Source organism: Rattus norvegicus, chromosome 2 (assembly GCF_021556685.1).
Source record: "Rattus norvegicus strain SHRSP/BbbUtx chromosome 2, alternate assembly SHRSP_T2T, whole genome shotgun sequence".
Classification (NCBI taxonomy): Eukaryota; Metazoa; Chordata; class Mammalia; order Rodentia; family Muridae; genus Rattus; species Rattus norvegicus.
In genome coordinates this window covers 244,023,569-244,049,684 of record NC_141535.1, presented here as the reverse complement: position 1 = coordinate 244,049,684, position 26,116 = coordinate 244,023,569, and the positions used below count along the sequence as shown (strand labels likewise).

Here is a 26,116-nt window from a genome sequence, read left to right as displayed (position 1 = left end):
TTCTGTGTGAGACTCTAAAAATACCCACACCTGTTTTCTTCATAGAGAAAGCATCAGAGTGGCAACAGGTACGTACCAGTGTTTCCATTTCTACCAGATGACATTTTTTCGGTGTCACAGTGAACAGATCTAATGCAGAGAGACAAACCTCACCTGATTTCCGTTTACAAAAATAAATCCTCCCTAATCCCAGCCGCCACCGCTTCTGTGGTGTGTACCTGCATGGGTACATGCTTTAGTCTGTCTCTCCATAGTGAGCTTCTTCATTAAACAGCTGTCAAAACCGCTAGGCTGATTTTGCCATATAAAACAGGCTTAGGTGGGTGTGAAAATGGCACCTGAGTGTAGGTTGATGTCACTATGCAGGTGAAGGCAGATGAGTTAGGTCAAGGCCATGATCCGACAATAAAAAAAAAAAAAAAAAAAAAAAAAAAAGGCAGGGACATAGCTTTTGTAAGGTGGGAGAGAAGGGGAAGGAGGAGGAGAATCAATATGGAGATGGAGAAGGACAGCCCAGATCCGGGTGGTCTTGAACGACCTAGGTAGTTATTTATGTTTATTTCTTAAGGGATGGATTTCTATAGGTAAATTTATCTTATCTAGGTGGGCAGTTTATATCCTTATCAATTGGTTGTGAGTTTATTGTGTGGATGTACTGTGGACTGAGAATTTAACACATAAATCTGTTTGATAAATTAGTTTATTGAGTCAACCTTGTAGTTGGGATTTTATACCTTAACTACCAGGGGGCGGTTGTTGGGTGTGTGGACAGAGACCATGGCGGGGAGCCACGATAGGCCAGCACCATGCTGGACTTCTAGAGTCCTGGTTTTACCAGGTAGCTGGAACCAGAGAGTTCATGGCTAGTAGAGAGCCGCCGCCAGGAGAGATACTTACCAGAGATAAATTATGGTTAGTTCCATATGGCCCTCTGGTGCCGGAACTAACTCTAGGGACCAATGTGGCAAGGTGCCACGCTGGACCGGCCCGCGCACCACCTGGGTCTGAGAGTGCTTGGGGGCACCGTGGAGCCGCTGAGATAGATACTCTGCAGTGCCATGTGGCCCAACAGGTGCCGGCGCTAGCGTGGGATAAAAGGTTACCTTTTAAAAAATATTTACCGTGACACCCCAGTTCACCTCTGCTCTGATTTAGCTCCAAAAGCACAGCCATTGCCAACAGAAGTGTTCGGATGGGTGCCCTGGCTTGCCCCATCCCATCGTGGTCTGATAAACTCCATTCTTCTCCCTTTCTCCACCCTGCCTGCTCAGAAAGCCTTTGGACAGAGAAAAGGCACCAAAAATGAGTTCTGCATCCCTGACAGCTGTTGCAACCCTCCCCTGAAGTCGACAGCCACCCAAATCCCCACCTTATGTGACCATACCTGGGCACAAGCCCAGCATGTGGCAGGCGCAGCATTTTTCTTTGCCTATAATGCATAAAAACACTTCCCCACTATAGCCTGCCTCTGACTTTTTGCCTGTCTCAATGCCCGGGAGGCCATTGGCAAATACGCCTGCCTTTTTCACTTGTAATTTGGCTTGAAATCACTTATTTCTATTGTGAAGAAAATCTATTATCTTGGTGCCAAAATCTGGGAGTAGTTGAGTCCCAGCCTGGCAGCTAGGCCAAGCTGGCCATGTGGGGTCACTCCTCTCCCCATCTCTTTCTCTGTGCCTCATGAGATCCGTTTTTAAATCAATAAGCACCCCTTTCCCACCCATTGCCCAGAAGTATCAGGTACTTCTTCTGGGTCTAAGACTTGCATGATCCCCTGCCAAGAATGCTAGCTTTACCAGGGCAAGCCCATTATGCAACAGAGACAGTCTTCGTTCCAGGTAGCCTTTGGATCCAGAGCCGTTTGACCCGGGGTTACTCCATTCCCACCACTGTACACCTCCAGGCTATTGCATGATTCTGCTCACTAAGCCCTTCGGTTTCTGACTGTGGTGGTCTGCATCTGCTTTGCCCACGGGAAGTGGCACTATTTGGAGGAGGTGTGTCACTCCGTAGGCAGCTTTGAGGTCTCCTGGTGATCAAGCTCCTCCCAGTGCAGAAGACATTCTCTTTTCCTGGCTGCCTTACAATCAAGATGTAGAATTCTCACCTCCTTCAGGATGCTGTTTGCCTGGACACTGCCTTACTTCCTGCCATGACGATAATGGACTGAACCTCTGAACCTGTAAGCCAGCCCCAACTAACTGTTGTCCTTGTAAGAGTTGCCTTGGTCATGGTGTCTCTTCACAGCAATGAAACCTAACTGCTTCAGTGCTTGGCAGTCCATTGGCAAATAGGCCTGCCTTTTTCACTTGTAATTTGGCTTGAAATCGCCTATTTCTATTATGAAAAAACCTATTGTCTTAGTGCCAAAACCTGGGAGTAGTTGAGCCCCGAGCCTGGTGGGCCAATTGAGACACAAACTCAGGCTGGGAAAATGGGCACTGCCAAGTCTAAAATCAATTCCCAGACACCCCTTGAGTGCCTGTTGCGAAATTTATTCAAATTGGGGTTGTCTCACACTTTGCATCCAAAATGCCTCCTCTTTCCTTGCTCTATGGCTTTCCCTGAGTACACTCTAGGTAACCAATCTGAACGGCCACCAGAGGGCACTCTAGGCTTTAGCATGCTTGGTAATCTTGAACATTTCTGCAAGCATAGAAAAGCGGCCTGAACTCCTCCCCTATGTCCAGGTATTATGGGAACTGCAAGCCTGTCCCACTGACCCACTGACCCACTGACCTCCCTTTAGCCTCAGAGTGCCTGTGCTCCCCAGGTCTGAGGACTTGGGTCCCAAGTGAGATATACTAGGATTCCATACGAGCACCCTTCTGAGCCCTTGGTGTGTAAGAGAACAGGCGCCCCATTAGGATGAGTGACTGCCCCTTCAGGTCCCAAGCACCTGTAACACATGCTGGAGCTGCAGTGTGAACCCCAGGGAAGTCTGGCTTTAGTCTGGTGTGAGGACTGAGACTTCAATCAATGTAGAACAAGGAGTTTGTAGCAAGCAGAGGAGGGCACGGCAAACTTCATCAGAGATGATCTTCAAAGTTAGACTTAAAGACAAGCAGACAGGGGCTGGGGATTTAGCTCAATGGTAGAGCGCTTACCTAGGAAGCGCAAGGCCCTGGGTTCGGTCCCCAGCTCCGAAAAAAAGAACCCCCCCCCAAAAAAAAAAAAAAGACAAGCAGACAGGAGAGAGTTGGCAAAGGATAGTGAACAGGGCTCTTGGCTAGGCAGATAAGCATGGTGGGGTATAGCAATGTTGACCCTCTGGCTGTCCACAGACTAGGTAGGATTGCTCTGTGCTCTGAGACTCAGGCTCTCTCTCTGCCCACGGTGGAGCTCAGTGACACATGAAAGGTGATATTCTAATCCACAGCTCACAGAAACCTTTCGTGTGATCTTAGTGCGTTCTCACTACCACGCTGGACAGTAGAAATAATGGGAGGATCCCGTGTCTGTGACCAGAGCACTCAGGGACCTGGAACAGGAGGATCTCTATAAGCTCGAGGTTAGCCTAGACTACATGGTAAGTTCCAGGCTTTCCTGGGTTAAATAACAATATTCATCCTCAAACACACACACACACACACACACACACACACACACACACACACACACACACACTGCTAGGAGGAGCCCTGGCTACACGTAAACAGCAGCTGGGGAGGGATGTGAGATGGTTCGGGTTTGGAGGGCAGCAGCTCACTGGTCTGTAGCTCCTTTACAGAATGCAGCGGCTGCCCTTACATAAGGTCCTGGTTCTTTGCCAGTGTCAGGGAGCACAGTGTAGGGATGAGCTCAGCCACAACAGGAAACAGTTGGGTTCATCTGTAGCTGTGCAGAACCTCTGTCACGCCAAGGGGTGTCTCCTTGGCTGCGTTTCTCCAAGATCTTGCTGAACTGGCTTGATGGGAAGGCTGGGTGTGATGGTAAGAAGGTTGCTGGGGAGCCAGACACACAGCTACATACAGTAAAGTCGGACATTACGATACCAAGAAAGAGCCAGCAGCAGTTTCCTTTTTCCTTCAGTTATTCAGATGCCCATATATACATAGGTGGGTGGTTGGACGCAGACACAATAACGTAATTTCCTCTGTCCTTATCTAGATGTGCACATACATGCATGCCAAGTCACCGTGTCAAACACATTTCTTACTGTGGGTAAGAGTTTGGTAAATGCCAGCTTGCTTTCTACCTGGTGCCCGGGATATTATAGACACAACAGGCATGTCTAAACTGTGGATGGAGAAGAGAAAGGGCCCCAAGAACTTATCATGGGGTCACACAGGCAGGCAGGCAGTCTGAGTATTTTCCCTGGATGTCTGGCTAAGGCATGTGACAGACCAGCCAGCCAGATGGCCCTCCACAAGGCACTAAACACCTCGCAGCACCGAGACAGAGCCTATGGGGAAATGCTTGCTACCTTTAGCTTTGATCTGAAGGAATCCTGGGTGTGCTCTGCAGAGAACCTGAGCTTGGAATGCAAGGCACAGATGGAACCTTCTAGAATTCATGGTCCCCTGAGAACAATAGTAGCGTAAGCTGGGTACCTCTGCAAAGCCAATGATTCACTCGAATGATGCTTCCACTCGCCTCGCTTTGTGTCTTGTCTTATTTTTGTTTGCTTTGTTCTATAATGCTCAGCATTTAGAGAGTTCGAGACTCCTAGTGTTGGCATTGAAGTCTTCCTTCATGTTTGGTCTTTCCAGTCTGCTTTCCCTCTATTGTTTTTACCCTGAAAGCTTTTGTTTCTTCATTTTAGCTCCGCACAGGCACGTCACTGAACCCCTCAGTTCAGGTGCTCACGGCTGCAGTAGGACTGCCTGTCACTCTCCCTAGTTAGGCTTTCATGTCTGAGTTTTGGTTTTGCTTTCAACCTGTTGATTGCTGTTTTTATTCCTTTCCATTTCTCCTGATTTGGTCATTGCTCCTCTCCCCAGCCTTCACATTTATTAGGTTTACAGCATACTTCTCTAGCTGTGATTTAGTTCCTCCGTTCCCATGGAGAATACATTCATCAGGCTGACAACACAGGCAAGTCAGGCTCCTGTTCTCTGCTCATCGGCAAACACACCCAGGGTTAACTGAAGGGAAGATGCCTCTGCCAATCTGCCCCTACTTCGTTTCCTTTCTTTTGATCCAGCGTGACTCTTGGCAGGGATACGGGGAGCGGTGTGGGTGAGTGGTAGATGTATCTACCAGTTTCCTTCTACTCACAGAGGACAGTGTGCTGTGCAGAGCCAGGAGGCAGTGCACTATGAGCCCTATGCTTGCCTTCCTTCTGGATTCAAATGAGGTGGTGAGGACTGATCCTTAAAGGAGCAGAATTTTTCCCTGAACCCCAAGCCTGACGGTTCACCAACCAGTCAGGGACCCTACCATTTCACGACCTGAGTTCTTGAGAGGATGTGTGCTTAGTGAGGTCTAGTCTGGAGACGATTCTCACCGTGTCATCTGAACAAAAAGCTCCTGTAAGGAGGTGTCCTGGCGAGAGATTGAAAGTCAGGGTTCATAGGACAGAGACAGGGTGCCCAAGGGAAGGCACCCAAGGGGACTGTCACATGGATGGAGAGGACATGGCCTGGCCAGACGGATGTCAGCAAAGGTCATTGCTGCTTCCTGTCAGGGTCTCTCCAGCAAGCCCCAGGGTGTTAGGGAAAGTCATTTCCTGGAAGGGACCATGTCTCAGGCTGTCCTGAAAAGGGCCTCACGGGATATGCAGTTTGCAGCAAGGTGGTCACCACACACTTCACTGCTGAGCGTGCAGGCTTACCTGATGAAGCCGTTGAAAGATGTGCTTTGCAGCATAGATGTTCACTGGAAAGTCCTCTGGGATGCCTGCCACTGGTTACTGCAGAACACACACACACACACACACACACACACACACACACACGCGTGCACACACACAGAGTAAAACACTGGAAACAAGAACACAGTGTTTCTTCAGCACAGTGCTCCTGCAGCATGTGCTCCTGACAAGGCTTACTGAGGAACTGGCTGGGAAGAAGAGCCGTGTGAAGGCTCTGTTCCACTGCCATTGAACAATGAATGAGGGAAAAGACAATACTCAGCCGCCACCACTCTCTAACGTCAGTGTCGCCTCTCGCTTGCTGAGCTCCAGCCCAAGGAGAAGGGAGGTAAGTAAGGAGGTGCCCATTCCACTTGACAAAGCAGACTGCCCACAAAGCCACGAAAGCTGCTCGCAAGACTGTGCCCTCTACTGGAGGGGTGAAGAAACCCCACTGTTACAGGCGAGGTCCTGTGGCACTCCACGAAATCAGATGCTGAACTTCTGATTCATAAGCTCCCCTTTCTGCGTCTGGTGTGAGAAATGGCTCAGGACTTCAAAACATGTCTGTGCTTCTGGAGTGCAGCTATTGGTGCTTTGCAGGAGGCAAGTGAGGCCTGTCTGGTTGGCCTTTTGAAGATACCAACCTGTGTGCTATCCATGCCAAATGCTCTCATTCTCAAAAAAGTTTTCCTCTTCTTCCTGTTATTAGTTCTGAATGTTAGATATTTTAGATTTCTTTTCCATGGGGTTAAAGGTACCTAAGTCCATGATTGCGAGTGGAACACAGGGGACAGAATCAGGTATTGGCAGTTTCTCCCGTTCATTTGTGTGTGAATTTTTAATATAAATGCAAGATGTAAAGCATTAATGCAAGCAAAATGTTTCAGTGAACAAAGTTCAACAGTTCAACCTTATAACAATTATAAATAAACCTGTTAAAATTTTCTGTACAATGCCAGTGTTTGGATTTTTTTTTTTTTAAAAAAAAAGTAAATTCCTTACTGACGGCAACTAAATGGTGTGTGCGGCATCTTCTTACACAGTAGATCCATCCGTTCACTGTGCTTTTCTGATGGAGTTGTCCTACATGCAGGTACAGGCTTTCAATGTTGCTGTCTTCTGTGCTGCTCTGTAAGCTTGCTATTAAAATACACTAAATTATACCTGCTTTTGATCTTTATTAAACTTTCAGATACAAGTTTAACACCCAGCGATTTGATTAACTCTTGAGGCATAGGAGAAGGAAAGCTGGTGTGAAAAGAAACAAGCTGGTGGCTCTGAGTTTGATAAAAGATCTTAAGTCTGAAAAGACTGTCTTTTAAAGGCTAAACCTAAGTAATCAACTGAATCTTCAACGCACCAGGGGACAATCAGGCAGACAGGATTCTATTAAACATTTCATGGTAAATGGAAATGTGTAAGTCTACAGAATCGGTTTGCTATTTTAAATATTGTGTATTAACTGAAGTTATCCAAGCACCAACCACTGGTTCTTACCTCTTAGTTATTAGCATTAGAATGTTTAATGTAAAAGGCGTGGTGATGTGCAATAATGACATGACGTTAGTCGTAGCATTTTCTGAAGGACATGAAATGCTAAGTGGGCTGGGAAAAGACCAGACTCAACAGGAGCCAATTGGCAGTCTCTTGATAATTTTTTAGCAGAAAGTAGATTATAGGGGCTTATTAAAATTTGTTGGGGCCACGTATGCCTTTTAACCCCAGCATTTGGGAGGTTGAAGCAGTAGATCTCTGAGTTCCAGGCCAGCCAAGGACACATAGCTATAGTAAAAAATACACATGGGCATGGAGCTCATTAAAGAACTTGCCCATCGTAGAAGAATCCCCAGCAATGTCCACACTGGTGGTTCATCTTGTGATCCCAACACCCAGGCAATCAGGATATAAGTGCAGGAGGACCAGAAATTTGAAGTTGTCCTTAGCTACATAATTCAAGGCCAGCTTGGGTTATGTGAGTTTTGTTAAATAAAAATCTCTTGGGGAAGAAAAGGAAAGACAATTTGCTGATGACTTCAACAACAGGGCTCTGTGGCCACTCAGCTCCATTGTCACCCTTCTTCACACCTAAGCTCAGTACCATGACACCGCTGTCACCTGTTAAATGCTAACAGCGAAGACGTTGTCACCCAATGCCAAAATAAAGAGATGTGCTATGCAACCACTGCTTCTACGGCCATGCAAATCACCCTCCCTTCCACCACAGCCCCACTGGGTATGTCTTCCTTAAGGGTGATATTGTAGGGGTAGTGTCGCCAACAAAGGGACTATAAACAATGTGTATACAGTCTCATTTCCTTCAATTACACAGATGCATATATATACATAGATGGGTTGTCGGGTGCAGGCACAATAACACAATTGCCTCTGCCATTACACAGAACGTAATCTTTATAGTTCTTCATAATATATATGTATATATACATCTATACTACAAAGCCAGCCTCATTTCCAAAAGGCTGACTTGAAAGTCATAGTTGAAAGTTTGGCTTATGTTTCCCTCAGCCCCCACGCACAGTGACCATTTTTTTAGCTGAAGAAAAGAACCAAATCTTCACTCAGGAGGGCGACTCCTCACCTGGCTGGTGTTCTTTGCTTCGTTGCTTTTGGTTATAGCTTTTCATCAACCATTACTGTTCAGCCTGGAACTATCAAGGGGTTTCCTGGGAGAAGCCCTTTTCCATGGCCGGTGTACAGAAGCAACTCAGCTTCTGTTTGGTGGTTTCTAATCACTTCAGCCTGTACAGTAAATCTTTACTTGGAGCCTGTAGATTCAGCTGTAAAACACACTCGTGTGACCGGCTGGCAAGCTCAGGGACTCATGCCCATGATCTCCAGGGAGGAAGCTTCCTTTGCCAAGTCCACTCCTATTCAGTCCCTGCCACTGTAACTACTGTTTCCACAAGCCCGTGGAGCAAGCACTGGGACGGCTGGGATCTAAATTAAACTCATGAAGTGTGCCACGGTCATCCAGTAATCCCTAACACAGTACCCATATCTTCACAATCCTAAGTCATCCAAGAGGATTGGAAGACGAGAAGAAAAAAAAAAGGGCTGGATAATGAGAGGAAAGATGATAGGCTCAGGTGCTTTCAAGTAAAAAGGGACACCTGCATTGAGTCCTGGGATCCTCCCTCATCCTGGGTCTCTGGAGCTCCCTAAAGAATGCCATCCCCCACCCCTGGCAGCTGCGTATTCCCATTTATTCTCCTGCCCTCTGACTCTCCTGTCTCTCCTCACACTTGGTCTTCCACTCCTATTCCCATGCAAGTCCCTCCCTCCTGCTGTCTCCCATGAAGTATTTTGTTCTCCCTTCTAAGTGGGATCCAAGCTTACAGGTTCAGAGGTTCGATCCAGTACCATCCAGGCAGGAGCATGGCAGTGTTCACGCAGACATGGTGCAGGAGCTGCTGAGAGCTCTACATCTTCACCCAAAGGCCACTGGGAGAAGACTGACTCCCAGGCAGCTAGGACCAGTGTATTAAAGCCCACGTCCACAGTGACACACCTATTCAAACAGGGCCGCACTTCCTAATAGTGCTACTCCCTGGGCCAAGCTTATACAAACCATCACAGTTCTGCATTCCATTTTTTGATCGGGTTATTTGTTCTTTGTTTGGGGGGGCAAACAAACTTCTTGAGTTCTTTATGTATTTTAGATATCAGCCTTCTGTTGGATGAAGGGTTAATGAAGACCTTCTCCCAATCTGTAGACTGCCGTTTTGTCCTATTGACAGGCTTCTTTGCCTTCAGTTTCATGAGGTCCCATTTGTTAATTCTCAACCTTAGTTCCTAAGCCATTGGTATTCTGTCCAGGAAATAATTTTCTCCTGTGCCAATGTGTTCAAGGCTGTTTCCCCCTCTCTCTTTCATTAGACTCAGTGTCTTTGATCCATTTGGACTTGAGTTTTGTGTGGGGTGAGTTGGGATATGGAACCTGAATGAACCACCTCCGGTAACAGATAGGACCTCCAGTGGAGAGGTGGGTACCAGTACTGAAGTACAAAACTTTTGACCCAAAATTGGTCCTGTCTAAAAGAAACGCAGGGACAAAGATGGATCAGTGGCTGAAGGAGTGGCTGACCAGTCACTGTCCCATTTTGAGACCCTTCCCATGGGCAGGCACCAATCCTTCCCACTATTACTGATGCTAGCTTGTGCTTACAGACAGGAGCCTGTCATAGCAGCCCTCTGTGAGGGCAACCAGCAGCAGACTGAGCAGATGCAGGAAATGACAAACACTGGACGGAGCTCAGGGACCCCAGTGGGTGAGTTACGGGAGGGTCGATGGCAAGAGCACAGGAAGACCAACAATGTTAACTAACCGGGATCCCTGGGAGCTCCAGAGACTGAGCCACCAAACGAAGGTCATACATGGGCTGGTCCAGGGCTCCCTATTCATATGTAGCAGGGGCTGCCACATCTGGCCTCAGTGGGTGTGGGTGCGGCTAATCCTGCAAAGACTTGATGTACAAGAATGGGGGTATATCTGAGGGGGGGCACCCTCTCAGAGGCAAAAGGGAGGGAAGTGGGAGGAGGAACTCTGTGAGGGGGACCACAATGGGGGGGACAACTTCTGATGTCTAATGAGATACCGTTTCTCTGTTATAAAATAACTCCATTTCACTTCCATATTTATATTTACATATAAATATATTTAAAACTTTAAAAAAAAGGAAAGCTACTTAGACATAGACATTTGACTGCCAATGATGTAGATGCAACTGGAAAATACAGATGGTAAGGTACATATAGGGGGACTGTAAGTAGCTTCTGATGTGGGGAAAAACTGTGCAGAACATCTGGAGCATGCTGCCAGGAAGAAGCATTCAGACAAGACTTAAAGGAAGCAGCTGAGAGCAGGAATGCCTGGAGCAGACAGTAGTGTGAAGGCAAAGGAGGCATTCCTAAATGTGTAAGTTAGTGAGACAAGATGGTGAGGAGACGCCACATGCACACACGCATGTATGCATGCATGCACAGGCATACACACACAGACACACGGACACACGGATACTCATATACAAGCATACACACAGACACGTGCACACACATGTACACACATGCACACACACGCACACACGTGTACACACAGGCACACATGCACACACACACGCACGCATAGCACAGCACAGCACTTGGGTGAGAGAAGGAGAAAGGCAGATGAAATAACACGATGAAGCAAGCATTCAGCAAGAGCACACTGCTTGGAGAACTTTGAGGCAGTAAAGGTCTGAGTACACTGTAAGTGAAAGCATTATTTAAAAAGATGGAAAGGACAAGACAGAAAGCACTGTTGGGAAACAGGAGCTCCGAGACGGGATGTGACCAGCTCTGGTGGTGCAGGTCTCAGCCTGAGTCTAGGTGAGTGGAAGGGAGACAGACAGCAAGGTGCAGGGGCTCCAGAGCCTGGCTCATTTCCAGAGCTCTAAGTTTCCATTGACAGCAGTTAAAAGCGAAAGCTCCTTTGTAGTCTGTACCGCGCAGCTCCTAAATGGGACTTGTTCTTGTTTCTTCCCTGGTAGCAGTTCTCTCAGGAATCATTCTAGAATCATCTTGTTACTCTTTAGGAAAGAATCCTACCTGTGCACTGCCGGGAGTCCCTCCAGGTGCAGCACATGATGATGGTCTCAGTCACTATTGCTTAGCAACTGCTCTAACCCGACACCATTTCTCTAACTGCAATACGCTTGTGGTTCTGGGCAAGCATGAGATGGTGTCACTAGGGAACCTGCTGCCTACACCTCAGGAGATGATGATGTAGATTGGCTGGGGCCTGGACTGGGGCACAGCTCCTCCACAGGGCTCAGGCTTCCTCAGGGGACAGAGGCTGGGTCTGGAGGCCCCAGAGACAGCACAGCACATGCATGGTCCCCTTCAATGGCCTCACTGAAATGGGCCATACTAGTCCATCAAGCAGCATTAAATGCCTATCCAGCCCAGATCCAAGGAGGGAGAGGCTGGGTCATAGACTCCACCTCCTGATGTATGAAGCAGTACTGCCTATAGTAAACACTACATAGTGTCTGTTTTCAGCTCTTACTACTTTTGAAAAAGCAAAGAAAATCAGAGTGGCATGCAGTCCTGAAAGGTCTAAGCAGAACTCAGACACAGTGCTGCAAACTTGACCAACCAATAATGCACGCTGTTCACGGCTGCACTAGGACGAATGCCACAGTCTGTTCAACCTCTCCGAAGGAGAGGAAGTCTCCTGTTTCATGTTTACTGCAGCAATAGCTACAAGAGCCAAGATACGGAGCCAGTGATGTCCATCAGCTGATGAACGGACAAGGGAATGTGCTGTGTAACAGATTTGGAGCTGCCTGTAAAGAACCAAATGACGTCGTCTGCAGGGAAAGGGATGGAACTGGGGACCTCGGTGTTAAGTGAAACAAGCCACTCAGAAAGTCAAACACTACGCTGTCTCTCTCATAGGCAGACCACACACTAAATCCACCTAAACAGAGATGTATGGGTGATGCAAAGGCAGGTCTATGGGGAGAAGAGGCCCGGGGTGGGGAGGGGCAGACACAAAGAACAGCACGCTTTCTCACGTGCAGTTAGACTTAACTGTACCACACATTTCCTTCACGCAAGTATCTTGTGAGCCAAGTTTCTAAAGCTCCTCAAGTTTGGGTGAACTCTGATGATTCCAGAATCCAAGGTGATCTGGCCAAGGTAATTTAGTCTCTAAAACCAGAGACCTGTTTCTCTAGATGTCTTCTTTCCTTACCAGGCCCCAGTAATGGCCTGCGTGGAGAGACCACAACCTAACATTCTGTGAGTACTCACTGCTTATCCTAGCTAAGGCCAACTGGGGCCAAAGTGGCAAACCTTCCCATCTCGTTCCTCTCTCCCTCCCTCTAAAACATATAAGAAGAAACCTTTACTCTGCCATGCTGGTCTGAGACCTCCTTGGAGCTTCTGTATGCTGTTGTCTGTCCATCTGTGGCATTAATCTCTTTTCTAATACATAAATGCATATAATATAAACTTATAATTATATACATACATATGCACACACACACACACACACACACACACACACACACACACACACACACACACACACACAACATATGCCAAACCCGTCTCAGTGTCACCCTTGAATCCAAAACCTGAAGCCTTCTCATGTGCGTGTGTGACACAGAGGTGAGACTCTTCAGCATGAGGCAGTGAGGGCCGTGGGAGTGAAGGACATATATGCATGCACACAATTAAATGAGGCCAAGCATCTCCCAGTGCATTTCCAAGACAGTAAACTTTTGCACATAGGGCGGGGTGAGGGAGCAGTGAAGCTGGTCCGGAGAGCAGCCCTGGATCCCCGCTCCACAGGTTTACCTTGCTCTATGTTTACAAAGGCTCCCTCTCACAAGCTAGAACAGCACTGACCACAGATGGGCTTAATTTGGTACAAGGCACTAGGAAAGGAGAGTGTGTCAACTCAACACTTGTTGTAAAGATTCCAGAAACCCGTGCATCAGAGTTGTGAATGATGAGTCCCCCAGTAACTGTAACTCTGCTACACAGCATACGTAAGAAGGAACACTGGCAGCACAGACCCGGACAGAAAGCACTGGATGAGCAGGAAGGGATGAGTTATACTCACTGTGGGCCTCCTCACTTTCAAGTAGCAGAGAATATATAAAAATCGAAACCATAAATGCAAACATGACTTGGAGGTTTAGTTCTAATTTTTGATTCAATTTTATCACCTTTGCATCCAAACTACATTTTCCTTTTATAAGCTGCAAATAAATGTCTCGTGAGGCTTGAATCCACAACACTCAGTCTGGGCATCTTTTTCTCACACCCGTTGCCTTCTGGGTACAGCACCGCTATGCCCTGCACTCTCTGAAATGTCGGAAGTGTCTATAGAGCTCCATTCATCTACTTCCCTCTTTTCAAACCTCAAGAACACCATGGGGCAGAAGAGGAAAATCACCAGCAGAACAAGGAATGTCACAGAGCAGCTTAAGCAGGTGCCGAAGCCTTAAGAAGAGGAAGAACCCTGTCACCACCGCCGTCCCTGTGTGCTCCTAAGCACAAATGAGAACAATCGCATATTCACAGCTTCCGAAAGGTCCAGTCCCAGCATTACCTCACTGTCCTCACTCATGCTCTCTGGGACTCTAAGAACACATTCGGGATATACGTTATCTGCTGTATATATGCACACAGTTACTCACAGAGCAGTTTCGTGGAAGAAGATTCCGGCTATAAGCAGACTTGTCAAGTTTTGCTTCAACTGTATTGAGAAGTCAAAGAGTGAAAGAGAAACAAACAAGAACAAACATCACTGACAACAAAGGCCCTTGCACTCTCAAAGTGTGCCAGGTGAATTAACCCTGCGAGTTACTCTCAGTCTGGTTTAGGAAAGGAGCCGTCCCAGCCTGAGGGAGAGCCCTGCTTCCCAGCAGCCCTCACAGCAGAGCACAGAGCCACACTCTGAGGAGACGACTTCGGCTCAGAGCAGTACTCACTCCCCTGCCCCTCCTGCTCCACCAGCCACGTCTCCACTACCTTGTCTAGAAGGGACACGGTCAGACTTTCTCTTACTGTAAGATCCGGCCACTCGCTTCTGCTGGTTCTCCTTCTGTGTTCACAAGCATACTTCCTTATGCAGCCAGGTAAAACTTTCCTTTTTCCTCCTATACAGCACACCAATAAAACTGTCTATTAAAATAAAGACTCGGAGCTAGAGAGACGTCCATATGTGACAGTCACTCTGTTGCCTGTGAAAGCTTTGCTTACTACTACAGCACAAAGCTTTAAGTGCTCAATGGTAAAGAGGTCAGTGGGTTATTAACTCTAAACCAGTGGTTCTCACCCTTCCAAGTGCTGGATCCTTTAATACAGCTGCTCATGTGGTGCTGACCCCAACCGCAAAGTTATTTTGTTGCTACTTTGTAACTGTAATTTTGCTACTGTCAGGAGTCCTAAGTATCTGATGTGCAGGATGTGGGACATGAGACCACTATGAAGTGATCAGTCCACACCCTACAGGGGTTGCAACCCACCGAGAACCGCTGCTCTAAGGGCGTTACTGCAGAAGAAAAGCTTCCTTTTCCTTTTTTCAATTTATTGATCCTTGATGAGTTTCATGTCATGCACCTCAGTCCTGCTCATGCACTTTATGGGATGTCCTCCGGGACAGCACACATCCAACTGTGGGCACTCTGTGTCTTTCGGGACAATCAGTCCTAGAAGTTCATAGGACGCTTAAAAATAAAAAATAATAGGGCCTGTTCCTCTGAGCAGTTAACCCTGGAAATTCTCAGAGGCACTACTTCCCGGATAGACGCTACCAAAGCCCTGCTGCCATCTTCCAGTGCAGTTAAACTGCACAATTCCACGAATGACTCAGGGTCATTAGTGCATTGCAGAGCAAGCCGCAGGGAACTCTGGGAACAAGGTGAGGGTCCATCAGAGCAGTCACGCGAACACCACACACTACGTAATGCACTCCATGGTTCTTTGTTGCCCAGGCTGACCTTCGACCCCCAGGGCTCAAAGACTCTCCTCCACCTCCTGATCAGCCTGGACTGCAGGCAAGTGCATCCAAGTCAGGCTCCAGTGTATTCCTGAAGGCTATCCAAGGCAGGGGAAAGGCTCAGAATGCATGGTAAACACGGAAAGATTATGAAATGGCACAATCTCTAAGTTGGGGACATATGTACATAAATAAAAAGACCAAGACAACACACACAAAACTATTAAAGTAACCTCCTTTAGTGGGAGTTCCCCCGTCATAACTCTTACTTTTACAATGAGAGGAGGATAAAAGAATTAAGCGATATGCTCCAGTGACATTGCCTCTGGTTTCTATAACTCACACACACACAAACACAGTGGAAGACACATTCTGTGGCCAATAAACAAGTGTGTTAACAATACTAAGTTAAAAAGAGTCAAAAGTTCATTAAAATTCAACTTTCCTAATTTTCTTCCCAAATTTACATAAAAGTAACATCTTTAAAAACATATAAAAATCTAAGTTTTATCCACGGCTGCAGTCTTCCATTCATTCTTCTCCAAACATCCTTGAGACTAAAAAATGAACTTCATGTGCTTGATGCCGTAGGTCTTAAAGAAGACCATGATGATGAGCGCCCACAGCCCCAGGATGAAGCCTCCGGGAGGGTGCCAGTCCTTCAGCTTCGGCTTCTGAAAAACAAGGATAACATGGCCACCTTAGAGCTGAAGAATCCAGCAGCAGATAATGTAGGCACCAACACAAAAGTCAGCATTTAGTGGCGGTGTTATAAGAGGGTGTGGCCCGTTGAACACACTTGGACAGCAACAGTGGAAAGACTTCAAACGAGATAAATATCCTGGTAAGTGAAGCTCCTTCCCGCAGAGGGGCTGCCCTGGCACCAGGATAACCACCACCCCTCCTTCAACTCACTCAGCAGGGGCAGAGTCCTGCCACTGTTTATTTCCTCATTAATTTAGTTTTATATGTCTCATCTTTTCTATTAAATTGGAAGCACTCACAGAGCACACTAATTAGAGGTTGAGGACATGATACAAACCCCACTCCAACAGCAGCAACCACCTGTCTGGATGCAGGCAACCATGGTTGTGTCTTCCCTTCACAGAGGAGGCCCTTACCCTGGTGTACTTCCTTAAACACACTGACTGGGGAGATGCTGGCCCCCACAACCTTGGTTGTGTCTTCCCTTCACAGAAGAGACCCTTACCCTGGTGTACTTCCTTAAACACACTGACTAGGGAGATGCTGGCCCCCACAACCTTGGTTGTGTCTTTCCTTCACAGAAGAGACCCTTACCCTGGTGTACTTCCTTAAACACACTGACTAGGGAGATGCTGGGTCCCAACACTCTTTCAGGCTGAAACGCTGTTTTCTCTGAGTTCTCAAAAGCTAGCTCCTCCTTGAACGGCTTGTGTTATCCACTCTGGCAGTTGCCTTTACCGCTCATCTCCACGCCAGCCTGCGAGGTCCAAGCCTGTCTGAGTCCACAGCTGAGTATCTTTTTTTTTTTTTTCTCTGAGCTGAGGACCGAACCCAGGGCCTCTAGCAAGCACTCTACCACTGAGCTAAATCCCCATATCTTGTGTGCCTTTGTCTAAAGTCCACTGCACACCTCTTCTCCAACATACCCACAGTCCACATCTGAGTGTCCTGGGAAGACGATTCTTCCACCTTGCTGTGTCTTCATTAGCTGCATTACGGACGGCTCTGTAACTGGGGTGTGTGCCTACTATGTCTTTATGTGTCAACTTACTGTAGTTTTGACCAGGATGGTAACACTTGCAAAATGAGATTCAACTTCTATTAGTTCAAAATTAATTTATTAAACTAAAATGACAAAAGCCTTAGTAATAAACGCCACAGTCAGAGACAGCAAGACCAGCTAACACCAGATGGCGAGAGGCAAGGGCAAGAACCTAAGCAACAAAAACCAAGACCACTTGGCATCGTCAGAGCCCAGTTCTCCCACCACAGCAAGTCCTGGATTCTCCAATATACTGGAAAAGCAAGATTCTGATTTAAAATTGACATCTCATGATGATGATAGAGGACTTTAAGAAGGGCATAAATAACTCCCTTAAAGAAATACAGGAGAACACAGGTAAACAGGCAGAAGTCTTCAAAGAGGAAACATAAAAATCCCTTAAAGAATTACAGGAAAACACAACTAAACATGTGAAGGAACTGTGGAAATAGAAACAATAAAGAAATCACAAAGGGAGACATACCTGGAGAGAGAAAACCTAAGAAAAAGATCAGGAGTCATAGATGCAAGCATTACGAACAGAATACAAGAGATTGAAGAGGCAGAAGATACCATAGAAAACATTGACACAATGGTCAAAGAAAATTCAAAAAGCTCCTATCCCAAAACATCCAGGAAATCCAGGACACGATGAGAAGACCAAACCTAAGGATAATAGGTAGAGAAGAGAGAGATTCCCAACTTAAAGGACCAGTAAATACCTTCAACATTATTATAGAAGAAAACTTTCCTAACCTAAAGAAAGAGATGCCCATGAGCATACAAGAAGTCTACAGAACTCCAAATACATTAGACAGAAAAGAAATTCCTCCCATCACATAATAGTCAAAACACCAACTACACAAAACAAAGAATATTAAAAGCAGGAAGGGAAAAATGTCAAGTAACATATAAAGTCAGACCTATCAGAATTACATAAGACTACTCAACAGAGACTATGAAAGCCAGAAGATCCTGGACAGATGTCATACAGACCCTAAGAGAACACAAATGCCAGCCCAGGCCACTATATCCAGCAAAACTCTCAATTAACATAGATGGAGAAACCAAGCTATTCCATGACAAAACCAAATTTACACACTATCTTTCCACAAATCCAGCTCTACGAAGGATAATAGATGGAAAACTCCAACACAAGGAGGGAAACTACATCCTAGAAAAATCAAGAAAAATCAAGAAAGTAATCTTTCAACTAACCCAAAAGAAGAGGGACACACAAACATAATTCACCTCTAACAACAAAACTAACAGGAAGCAACAATCACTATTCCTTAATATCTCTTAACACTTGAATGGCCAAAAAGCACCTAAAGAAATGTCCAACATCCTTAGTCATCAGGGAAATGCAAATCAAAACAACCCTGACATTTCACCTCACACCAGTGAGAATGGCTAAGATAAAAACTCAGGTGACAGCAGATGCTGGCGAGGATGTGGAGAAAGAGGAACACTCCTCCATTGTTGGTGGGATTGCAGACTGGTACAACCATTCTGGAAATCAGTCTGGAGGTTCCTCAGAAAATTGGAAATAGTTTACCTGAGGACCCAGGTATACCACTCCTGGGTATATAACCAAAAGATGCTCTAATATATAAAAAGGACACAAGCTCCACTATGTTCATAGCAGCCTTATTTATAATAACCAGAAGCTGGAAAGAACCCAGATGCCCTTCAACAGAGGAATGGATACAGAAAATGTAGTACATTTATATAATGGGGTACTATTCAGCTATCAAAAACAATGACTACGTGAAATTCTTAGGCAAACGGATGGAACTAGAAAATATCCTGAGTGAGGTAACCCAGTCACAAAAGTATACACATGGTATACGCTCACTGATAAGTGGAAATGAGGCAAAGAGCTTGGAATACCCATAGGAAGATCAAGGAGTGGATGTTTTAGTCCTTCTTAGAAGAGGGAACAAAATAATCAAGGGAGGTAGAGGGTGGGAGGGACTTAGGAACAGAGGAGGGGGAGGGGAAAAAGGAACAGAACCAGGTGTGGGAGGAGAAGGAGGAGATGGACCGAGGGTCAGGACAGTGAACAGAGGCGTTCAGCAGTGGGGGATGGGGAACTGGGTGTAGCAACCAGAAAGTCCCAGATGCCAGGAAAGCAAGAGCCTCCCAGGACCCCGAGGGATGACATCAGCTGACCCCACAAAGGGGAGGGAGAACCTGTAGAGACCATGTCCAGGGGTTAGGCATGGCTCCCTGGTTGAGGGATGGAGCCACTCACCCATTTCCAAAATCTTAACCCCGAATTTCTCCTGTCTAAAGGAAATACAGGGACAAAGAGTGGAGCAGAGACTGAAGGAGAGGCCGTCCAGAGGCTGCCCCACCTGGGGATCCATCCCACATGCAGACACCAAACCCAGACACTATTGCTGATGTCAAGAAGTGCTTGCTGACAGGAGCCTGATACAGCTGTCTCCTGAGAGGCTCTGCCAGATTCTGATTAATATAAATATGGATTCTCAAAGCCAACCATCAGACTGATCACAGGGACCCCAGTGGAGGAGTTAGGGGAAGGGCTGAAGGAGCTGAAGGGGCCTTATCTGGTATCAATGGGAGGGGAGGCCCTTGGTCCTGTGAAGGTTTGATGCCCCAGTGTAGAGGAATGCTAGGGCAGTGAGGCGGGGGTGGGTCGGTGGGTGACGAAGCGCTCTCACTGAAGCAGGGTAAGGGATGGGGGATTTGTAGACGGGAAACCGGGAAAGGGGGATACCATTTGAAATGTAAATAAATAAAATATCCAATTTTTGAAAAAAATTAAAGGCGATTTTCCTAGTTACTTCCCACTAAAGGTATGCAATTGGACATTGAGTTGTAGAAGCCTAACATGGACACACGCAAACGCACACACAAACATGTGCACACACGCATGTGTGCACATGTCTATACCTGCACATACTGACACACACAGATTCTTAGATGGATCTGATCTTTTTTTATAATGATGGTGGTGACAAAGGTCCCTGTCCTCTAGTGTCATATGAAACTTTAAGTACAACAGGTCTCAGGCCATTCAAAGCTTAGAATTCTTTAAAACTGTGGTCTCTTTACTATGGAAAATTAATTTTAGTCAAAAGTCTAGACTAATTACTACAAAGCAGTACGTTAAACCTAGGTGATCTCGGTGCCACAGGAAAGCTAACTTGTGACTAAGCATGACTATTGTGACTAAGCATGACTAAGCGTGCCATGTTCCTTCGCTACCAGTCAAATACTTGCTAAGGCCCGTGGAAGCCCCAGCAAGGCTAAGTACAGTATTCTCCTCCGCACCCCAGAGCAGGTCCAGCTCCCGTTAGAAGAGAACACCTCACACAACTGTGGGTGAACTGGAGCCTGGGCTAAGAGCTAGTTGGGACGATAAGAGTCCTGGTTTTCCCTCAGCAGGAGCCGATGACTCTCATGACGTTTGAAAGCACACTCGGGTGCATGCACACGTTACTCTCCTAGGAAAATAAAACAACTATTGTCGAAACTCACCACTAAGGGAAGCTCAGTGGGGGCCAGCAGGACCCAGAGAATTGTCCTACACATCAAATTACAGCTTTGTTGCTGAAAGGGTTCAGGAGGTGTTTACAGCCCACAGTTAAGTTCCTCATAAGATTAGAGAAGTAACACGTGGTCAATAGCAAACTATTTCTATAGCTGGAGAAGCTACTTTCCAGTGAGAGGCCTTCCCTGGCCTTTAATTTACCATTAAATCTGAAGCTGCAAGACCAGAGACAGTTGCCAAAGCTGAGTCACGAGGAAGCAGCATCTTTGGAGGTCGAGGTCGGCATCATTTCTCCAGACTCAAAACTAACCCAGCCCTGCTCCTTCAGCCCCTGGACAAGGGCACCAGAGAGGACCAGAGCTGCAGTTCCCAGGAGGGAGTTTTGGAAGTGACTCAGAAGATGAAGCATGTGTGCACACACATGTGTGCGCTCACTTCTACAAGAATCACAAAATACAGTATAAATCTACAAAAGCAGCAAACCTCAGCTTTCAAACACCAACACTTGCAGTGAACTTTTTTTTTTAATTTATAATGCATTTAGTATATCTGCTTGATAAAAAGTGGAAAATCCATTAAGTGTCCTTTGGACTGAGCTAAAATTGCTAGGCTTTTCTGCACCCTCACCGAAACCTGTACAAAGGCACAAAACTCAACACATATCCTACCCAAATCTAGTTAACTTCTTCAAGAAACCCAGACTGGCTGTGAGTCTCAAATGTCAGGCCTATGAAGGGTTAGAGGGTCCAGTTTGCAAACTGCTACACCCTATGCTAATGCCTGCTGGGCCCCGAGAAAGCTAACAGGTCTGAGAAGGATGTGGAAGTTTGCTCTTTCTGCCTGCTATTTACAGTGGTGAGATGGATCTATGCGGCAGCCCAAGTTGTCTATTGTACCCCAAACTCCCCAGTGGCATGCCTTGCCATATTTCCACTTACATAATCCCCCAGAACCCATGGACACTGCAGAGGGCACTGAAAACAGTTCACTGCACCCTGAAATATTCAGACATGAATACTTTATCTAGACAGAGGGACAGACATCACCCAGGAGAAGTACAGAAGCAGCCTCATCAGTAGTGCACGCTAAGAACCGTGGTTTCCTTATGCATTTCATCTTCTTTAAGGAGCCCAAACCAGGTGTAAGTAGAAAGGCAACACGTGACCCTGGGTAGTCTCACTGCTGCCTGCAGATCCTGGGAACAGTCGAAACAGCGCAGATATAAGAAGACATTCACACGCAAGGGCAGAGAAACACCCACACTCTGCTGAGGCCCAGACTGTCCACAGCGAGGTGGAAGTGGAGACAGAAGATCCAACAGGAAGCTCGTGGTCTAGCTAAGCTGTGTTATCCATGCAGCAGCAGAAACACCAGAACAAGGTAGAAAGTCAGAGTAGACCTGGAAAGTTGTCCTCTGAGCTCAATGTATGTGCAGAAGGTCCTGCCCCCCACCCCCAATAATAATAAATAAAACAAGATAAAGGAAAGCTTTAAAAGAAACTATGAGATGTCTCCTGAGGATACAGGGAAAGAACATGTAAGTGAAATTTAATAAGGAACCACGATGCAATTTAAGGGATTAATATACAATTAATTTATATTTATATAAAAATAAAAATATACTAGAAAATGTAAGAATTAGCGACAACAATGGTTATCACCTGTGGGTCACAACCCAGGAGTCTAATGACCCTTTCACAGGAATTGCCTAAGGCCATCTGAAAAACACAGATATTTACAATGAATAACATTAGCAAATTAGGTAGAAACAAAACTCGCTTTATCGTTAGGAGGTCACAACATGAGGAATTATATTAAACAGTCACAGCATTAGGAAGGTTAAGAATCACTGCTCTTAAAAGAAAAAACAAAAACAGCAAAAAAACAAAACAAAACGAAACAAAGACAACAAACAGCCTGAGATTAAAAGAAAGCCAGCGGCCCAGCCCCAGCAGACAGCAGTTTCCTCACACCCAGGCAGGCTAGGGAGGGATGCTGCACACCTCTGGGTCCTGCACTCCCAGCAAGTGTCACCCTCACAGCAAGCGGCCTCACAGCAGGTCCCATAAGCAGGTGGTGTCCTAGGGAGGCAGGTCAGGTGCCCAGCATGCATAAGGAAGGCCTTAGACTTGAGTATCATGCAGGGGGCAGGGGAGATGTTTCTACATCTCTGCTCCTGGAATTGGCTGATTTAGAAACTGCTTTTGGGTAAAGGAATGTGACCCAAGTGTAACCTCGGGAGCCTTTGTGTCTGTTCTGTCTCAGACGCCTGCTCCCATCATGAGAAACCTCAAAGTTTCTGGAAGAAAAGTGGAGAACAAATCTTTCCAGCCACTGTACAGCCAGACCACTTCACTCACCACAGAGAGCAAAGGAAACACCCAGCTACACTCAGCCCAAACTGCCAAGCTGAAACACTATCCACTCAACAAATGATCAACAGAGGTTTTAAGTCGCTACTTTGTGGAATGATTTATTATACATCACTGCCATGAAATACAAACACTGAGGTGAAAGGAAAGTACTGACTTAAAGTCATATAGAGACTCACACAGATCACTTGTGGCTCAGATTTCAACAAGGAACTGAAGGCCTGAGGGAAGTGACTGGCCCTGCGCCACCATGAACCCTGCTGGGTCAGTGAGCCCTGTCCCACTGCCCTGTGTTTCCTTCCCACTCTCCAGTCCCAGTATCTGCTCTGCTGTCTGCTGGGAACCCTTCCCAAGACTTCTCCACGGCCATCAAAAGACAAGGGGACCTGTTAGCGACAGTCAGGTGCTGCCCCCTGCTGGACGAAGAAACCCCTCCCACCTCTGATTTGGACCCGGACTGAAATGACGGTGTGGTCAATCAGATGGTTAGGACGACTGTTCCCACCGGCACCTCCATTTTGACAGAACACTACAGTTTTTCCTTCCCGTGGATTTCACTTTTATTGATGAAAATACCTACTGCTAAAGTTTTATTAATATCACTCTGTTCTCACTGGCCTAAGCCAGATTCAACTCCTGGGGGAAGTAAACTTTCATTTGAAACTTTGATACATATAACAAAGTATATACTTACCTTGAGAAGAGCTTATGCTTGAAATAAACACTCTTTTTAAAATCAGTAGCCATCAATCGTGTCAGTAGAAGAATAGATGTTTTTCTTTATAATAGCAATTTAAAAACATAAGACAAGTAGGGATGCCTGTAGCATGAGATGTCAGGTAAACAATTATATTAGTTTACAGAGAGGGATAAGCTCTGAAGAAAAAAAAAAGGATAATGCTAGCCAATATTGAGGCACTGGTGCAAAACCAGAAAGATGGGCATAAGAGACAAGCAACCCAACCACTGTGTGGGTAAGATAGGCGTCAGGACGGGGAGCAGGTGGCTATGACCTAGATACACTGTATCCACGCATGACGTTACAAATGTTAATGGCTTACAACAATAAGGGGTTATTATAGGTCCCTCCCCTCATCTGGGAGACAGGTCCTAGACCATATATCTGAGGCCACAGGTAGGTCCTCCCCCTATCTGAGAGCACAGGTAGGTCCTCCCCCATCTGAGAGCTCAGGTAGGTCCTCCCCTATCTGAGAGACAGGTAGTATGGAACTGACTTGTGATACAAGCATTCTGAACACAGACTTGAATTTATAAATGGCACAGTAAAGATTACTAATATTAATATAATTGTTATGATGACCTCCTACAGGAGATATATGAATATAAAAGAAAGACTGACAGATGCTAGACCTCTCTGAAGTCAATGGGAAGAAGTACTGTGTCCATTCTCAACACTTGGTGAGTCAAAGTCAGCTGTGCTTTAACTCAGCCCTGGAAACACCAAAGTACACTTTCTATTACTGAAAGTCAGCTATACATACAGAGGGCGAAAGGGGTAAACTGGGATGCGCACAGGGAAATGATTTGTAAGTCCAAATGCAGTGAATGAAAACAAGAATGCAAAGGAGTAGAATGGGAATGAATTTCTGAAATACCTGCACGTTACCAAGTATATAAATAAGCTTAAAAGGGAAATCAATAGGAAAATGGAACAGAAGAAAATATTAGGCTCAGGAGGGTTCCCCCACAGTCACAAGGTGCAGGCAAGGCTTATCAATAAAGGAGATGGGGATCAAAGCTCTCACAAATCTATAAAGGGCTAATTCACCTTCCCTGTCATAAAAACAGTATGCAAATGTTTTGCTCCTTAAAACTAAACTAGTAAATGTTAATTAGCAAGGTCAGCTTCAGTTTTAGGTCTTTAAAATGTTTTTTTCCCCTCTAGGAACCATAGTAAAGGAACTCAGAAGTGTTGACAAAGGTTCCCACAATTTCCAGTCTCACCTCCTCCTCAGTGGACCTCAGAAACAACATAGGCAGTCATAGGCAGGCATGTAGTACACGGCCACCAACATGCCTGTAAAGAGTTTTAATGATTTAAGAGATTCATATCCCACAATAAGGAAATTAAAACAATATGAAAATTTTGAATATGAAATGTGGCTTAGAATTCTACAGCAAAATACTTAAAGGGGAGAAATATACTACTTCTGCTTCTCTGGAGGAAGTAGGCTTACAGGTGGGCACTGCTCATCTCTGACTGAGCCGCACTTTTGAAGAAGTCTAAGCACAGTGCATAGGAGTGTAAGGAGGGGCCTCGGGAGAGTGCACAGAAGAAACCGCGCACAGGCTCGGGAGGGCTCAGCACTAACACACATTCCTGCAGATGTGAGGCCTTGAGTGTGGAGCGCATAGTCCCACGTGATGCTGGGTGTGCCTCCTATACTCCAGGCTCTGAAGGCACAGACTGGCATCCTCAGAGCAGGCCAGTTAGCTAGTCTTGCCATAAATGTTCTGGATTTCACAGAGATACCTGCCTTATATATAAGGTAGACGAGCGATGGTGGATGCTTCCTGACATCAGCCTTGAATCTCCACATGCATGAAAACACATGTGCATGTACATGCACACACATACACAAACATACACACGTGAAAAGTAAAGCGAACAGGGCTACCTAGGCGCAGCTTCACACTCTCCTCCCATTGGAGGAACAGCCTACGCGAGATGCTACTCAAGTAACTCCAGTACTGCTGCAGCAGCGTGATTCGAGCGGGTACACTTTCCATGTGTCCGTGCTGCTCCTGCCGTCAGAGCAACATTCCAGACATGCTCCACGGACCTCTTCCCTACAGCCATGTGACAGACCAGTAGAGTTACGGCGTTTTGTGGTACAGCTGTACTTGAAGCAAGCTCATATTAAAGGATTTTTATAATTTCATTCATCTCCATTAGAGCATTTCTTGAACCGACTGATGGTGTACAGTCAAGGCACTCTACAGGCTGCTGTTAAATACACTCTTCTTTCACCTCACAGAAACATTTGCACTACGAAGGTGAAGGCTTACATGAAACCAGTGTGCGAGGAACCAACACTCAGAAGCTCAAGGGCTACCAATTATCAAAATGTCTAATACTTCAAGTGAAGGGCTGGGTAGCTAAGCAACGCTACACTGAGAGCTGTTCACTCCCCCTTTCACGTTG

At 46.2% G+C, this 26,116-nt stretch overlaps 1 protein-coding gene and 1 long non-coding RNA gene across 6 annotated transcripts in view; one reads left to right on the top strand and one right to left on the bottom strand.

The window, feature by feature from the left end:
• The first annotated feature begins 8,098 nt into the window (after positions 1-8,098).
• Positions 8,099-11,963, top strand: LOC147996626 (uncharacterized). The gene is made up of 2 exons (XR_015677247.1): positions 8,099-10,870; positions 10,911-11,963. It is a non-coding gene; the product is annotated as an uncharacterized LOC147996626 (long non-coding RNA).
• Positions 11,964-15,529: 3,566 nt separating this feature from the next.
• Pigk (phosphatidylinositol glycan anchor biosynthesis, class K) overlaps positions 15,530-26,116 on the bottom strand; it is an 85,458-nt gene continuing 74,871 nt past the window's right edge. For 4 of the 5 annotated variants that reach the window (XM_087620908.1, XM_087620921.1, XM_087620916.1 and 1 more), the window contains one exon: positions 15,530-15,982. In XM_087620908.1, the coding sequence (XP_087477034.1) occupies positions 15,866-15,982 (117 nt within the window). In that variant the 3' untranslated portion in view covers positions 15,530-15,865. 5 annotated transcript variants of the gene reach the window in all.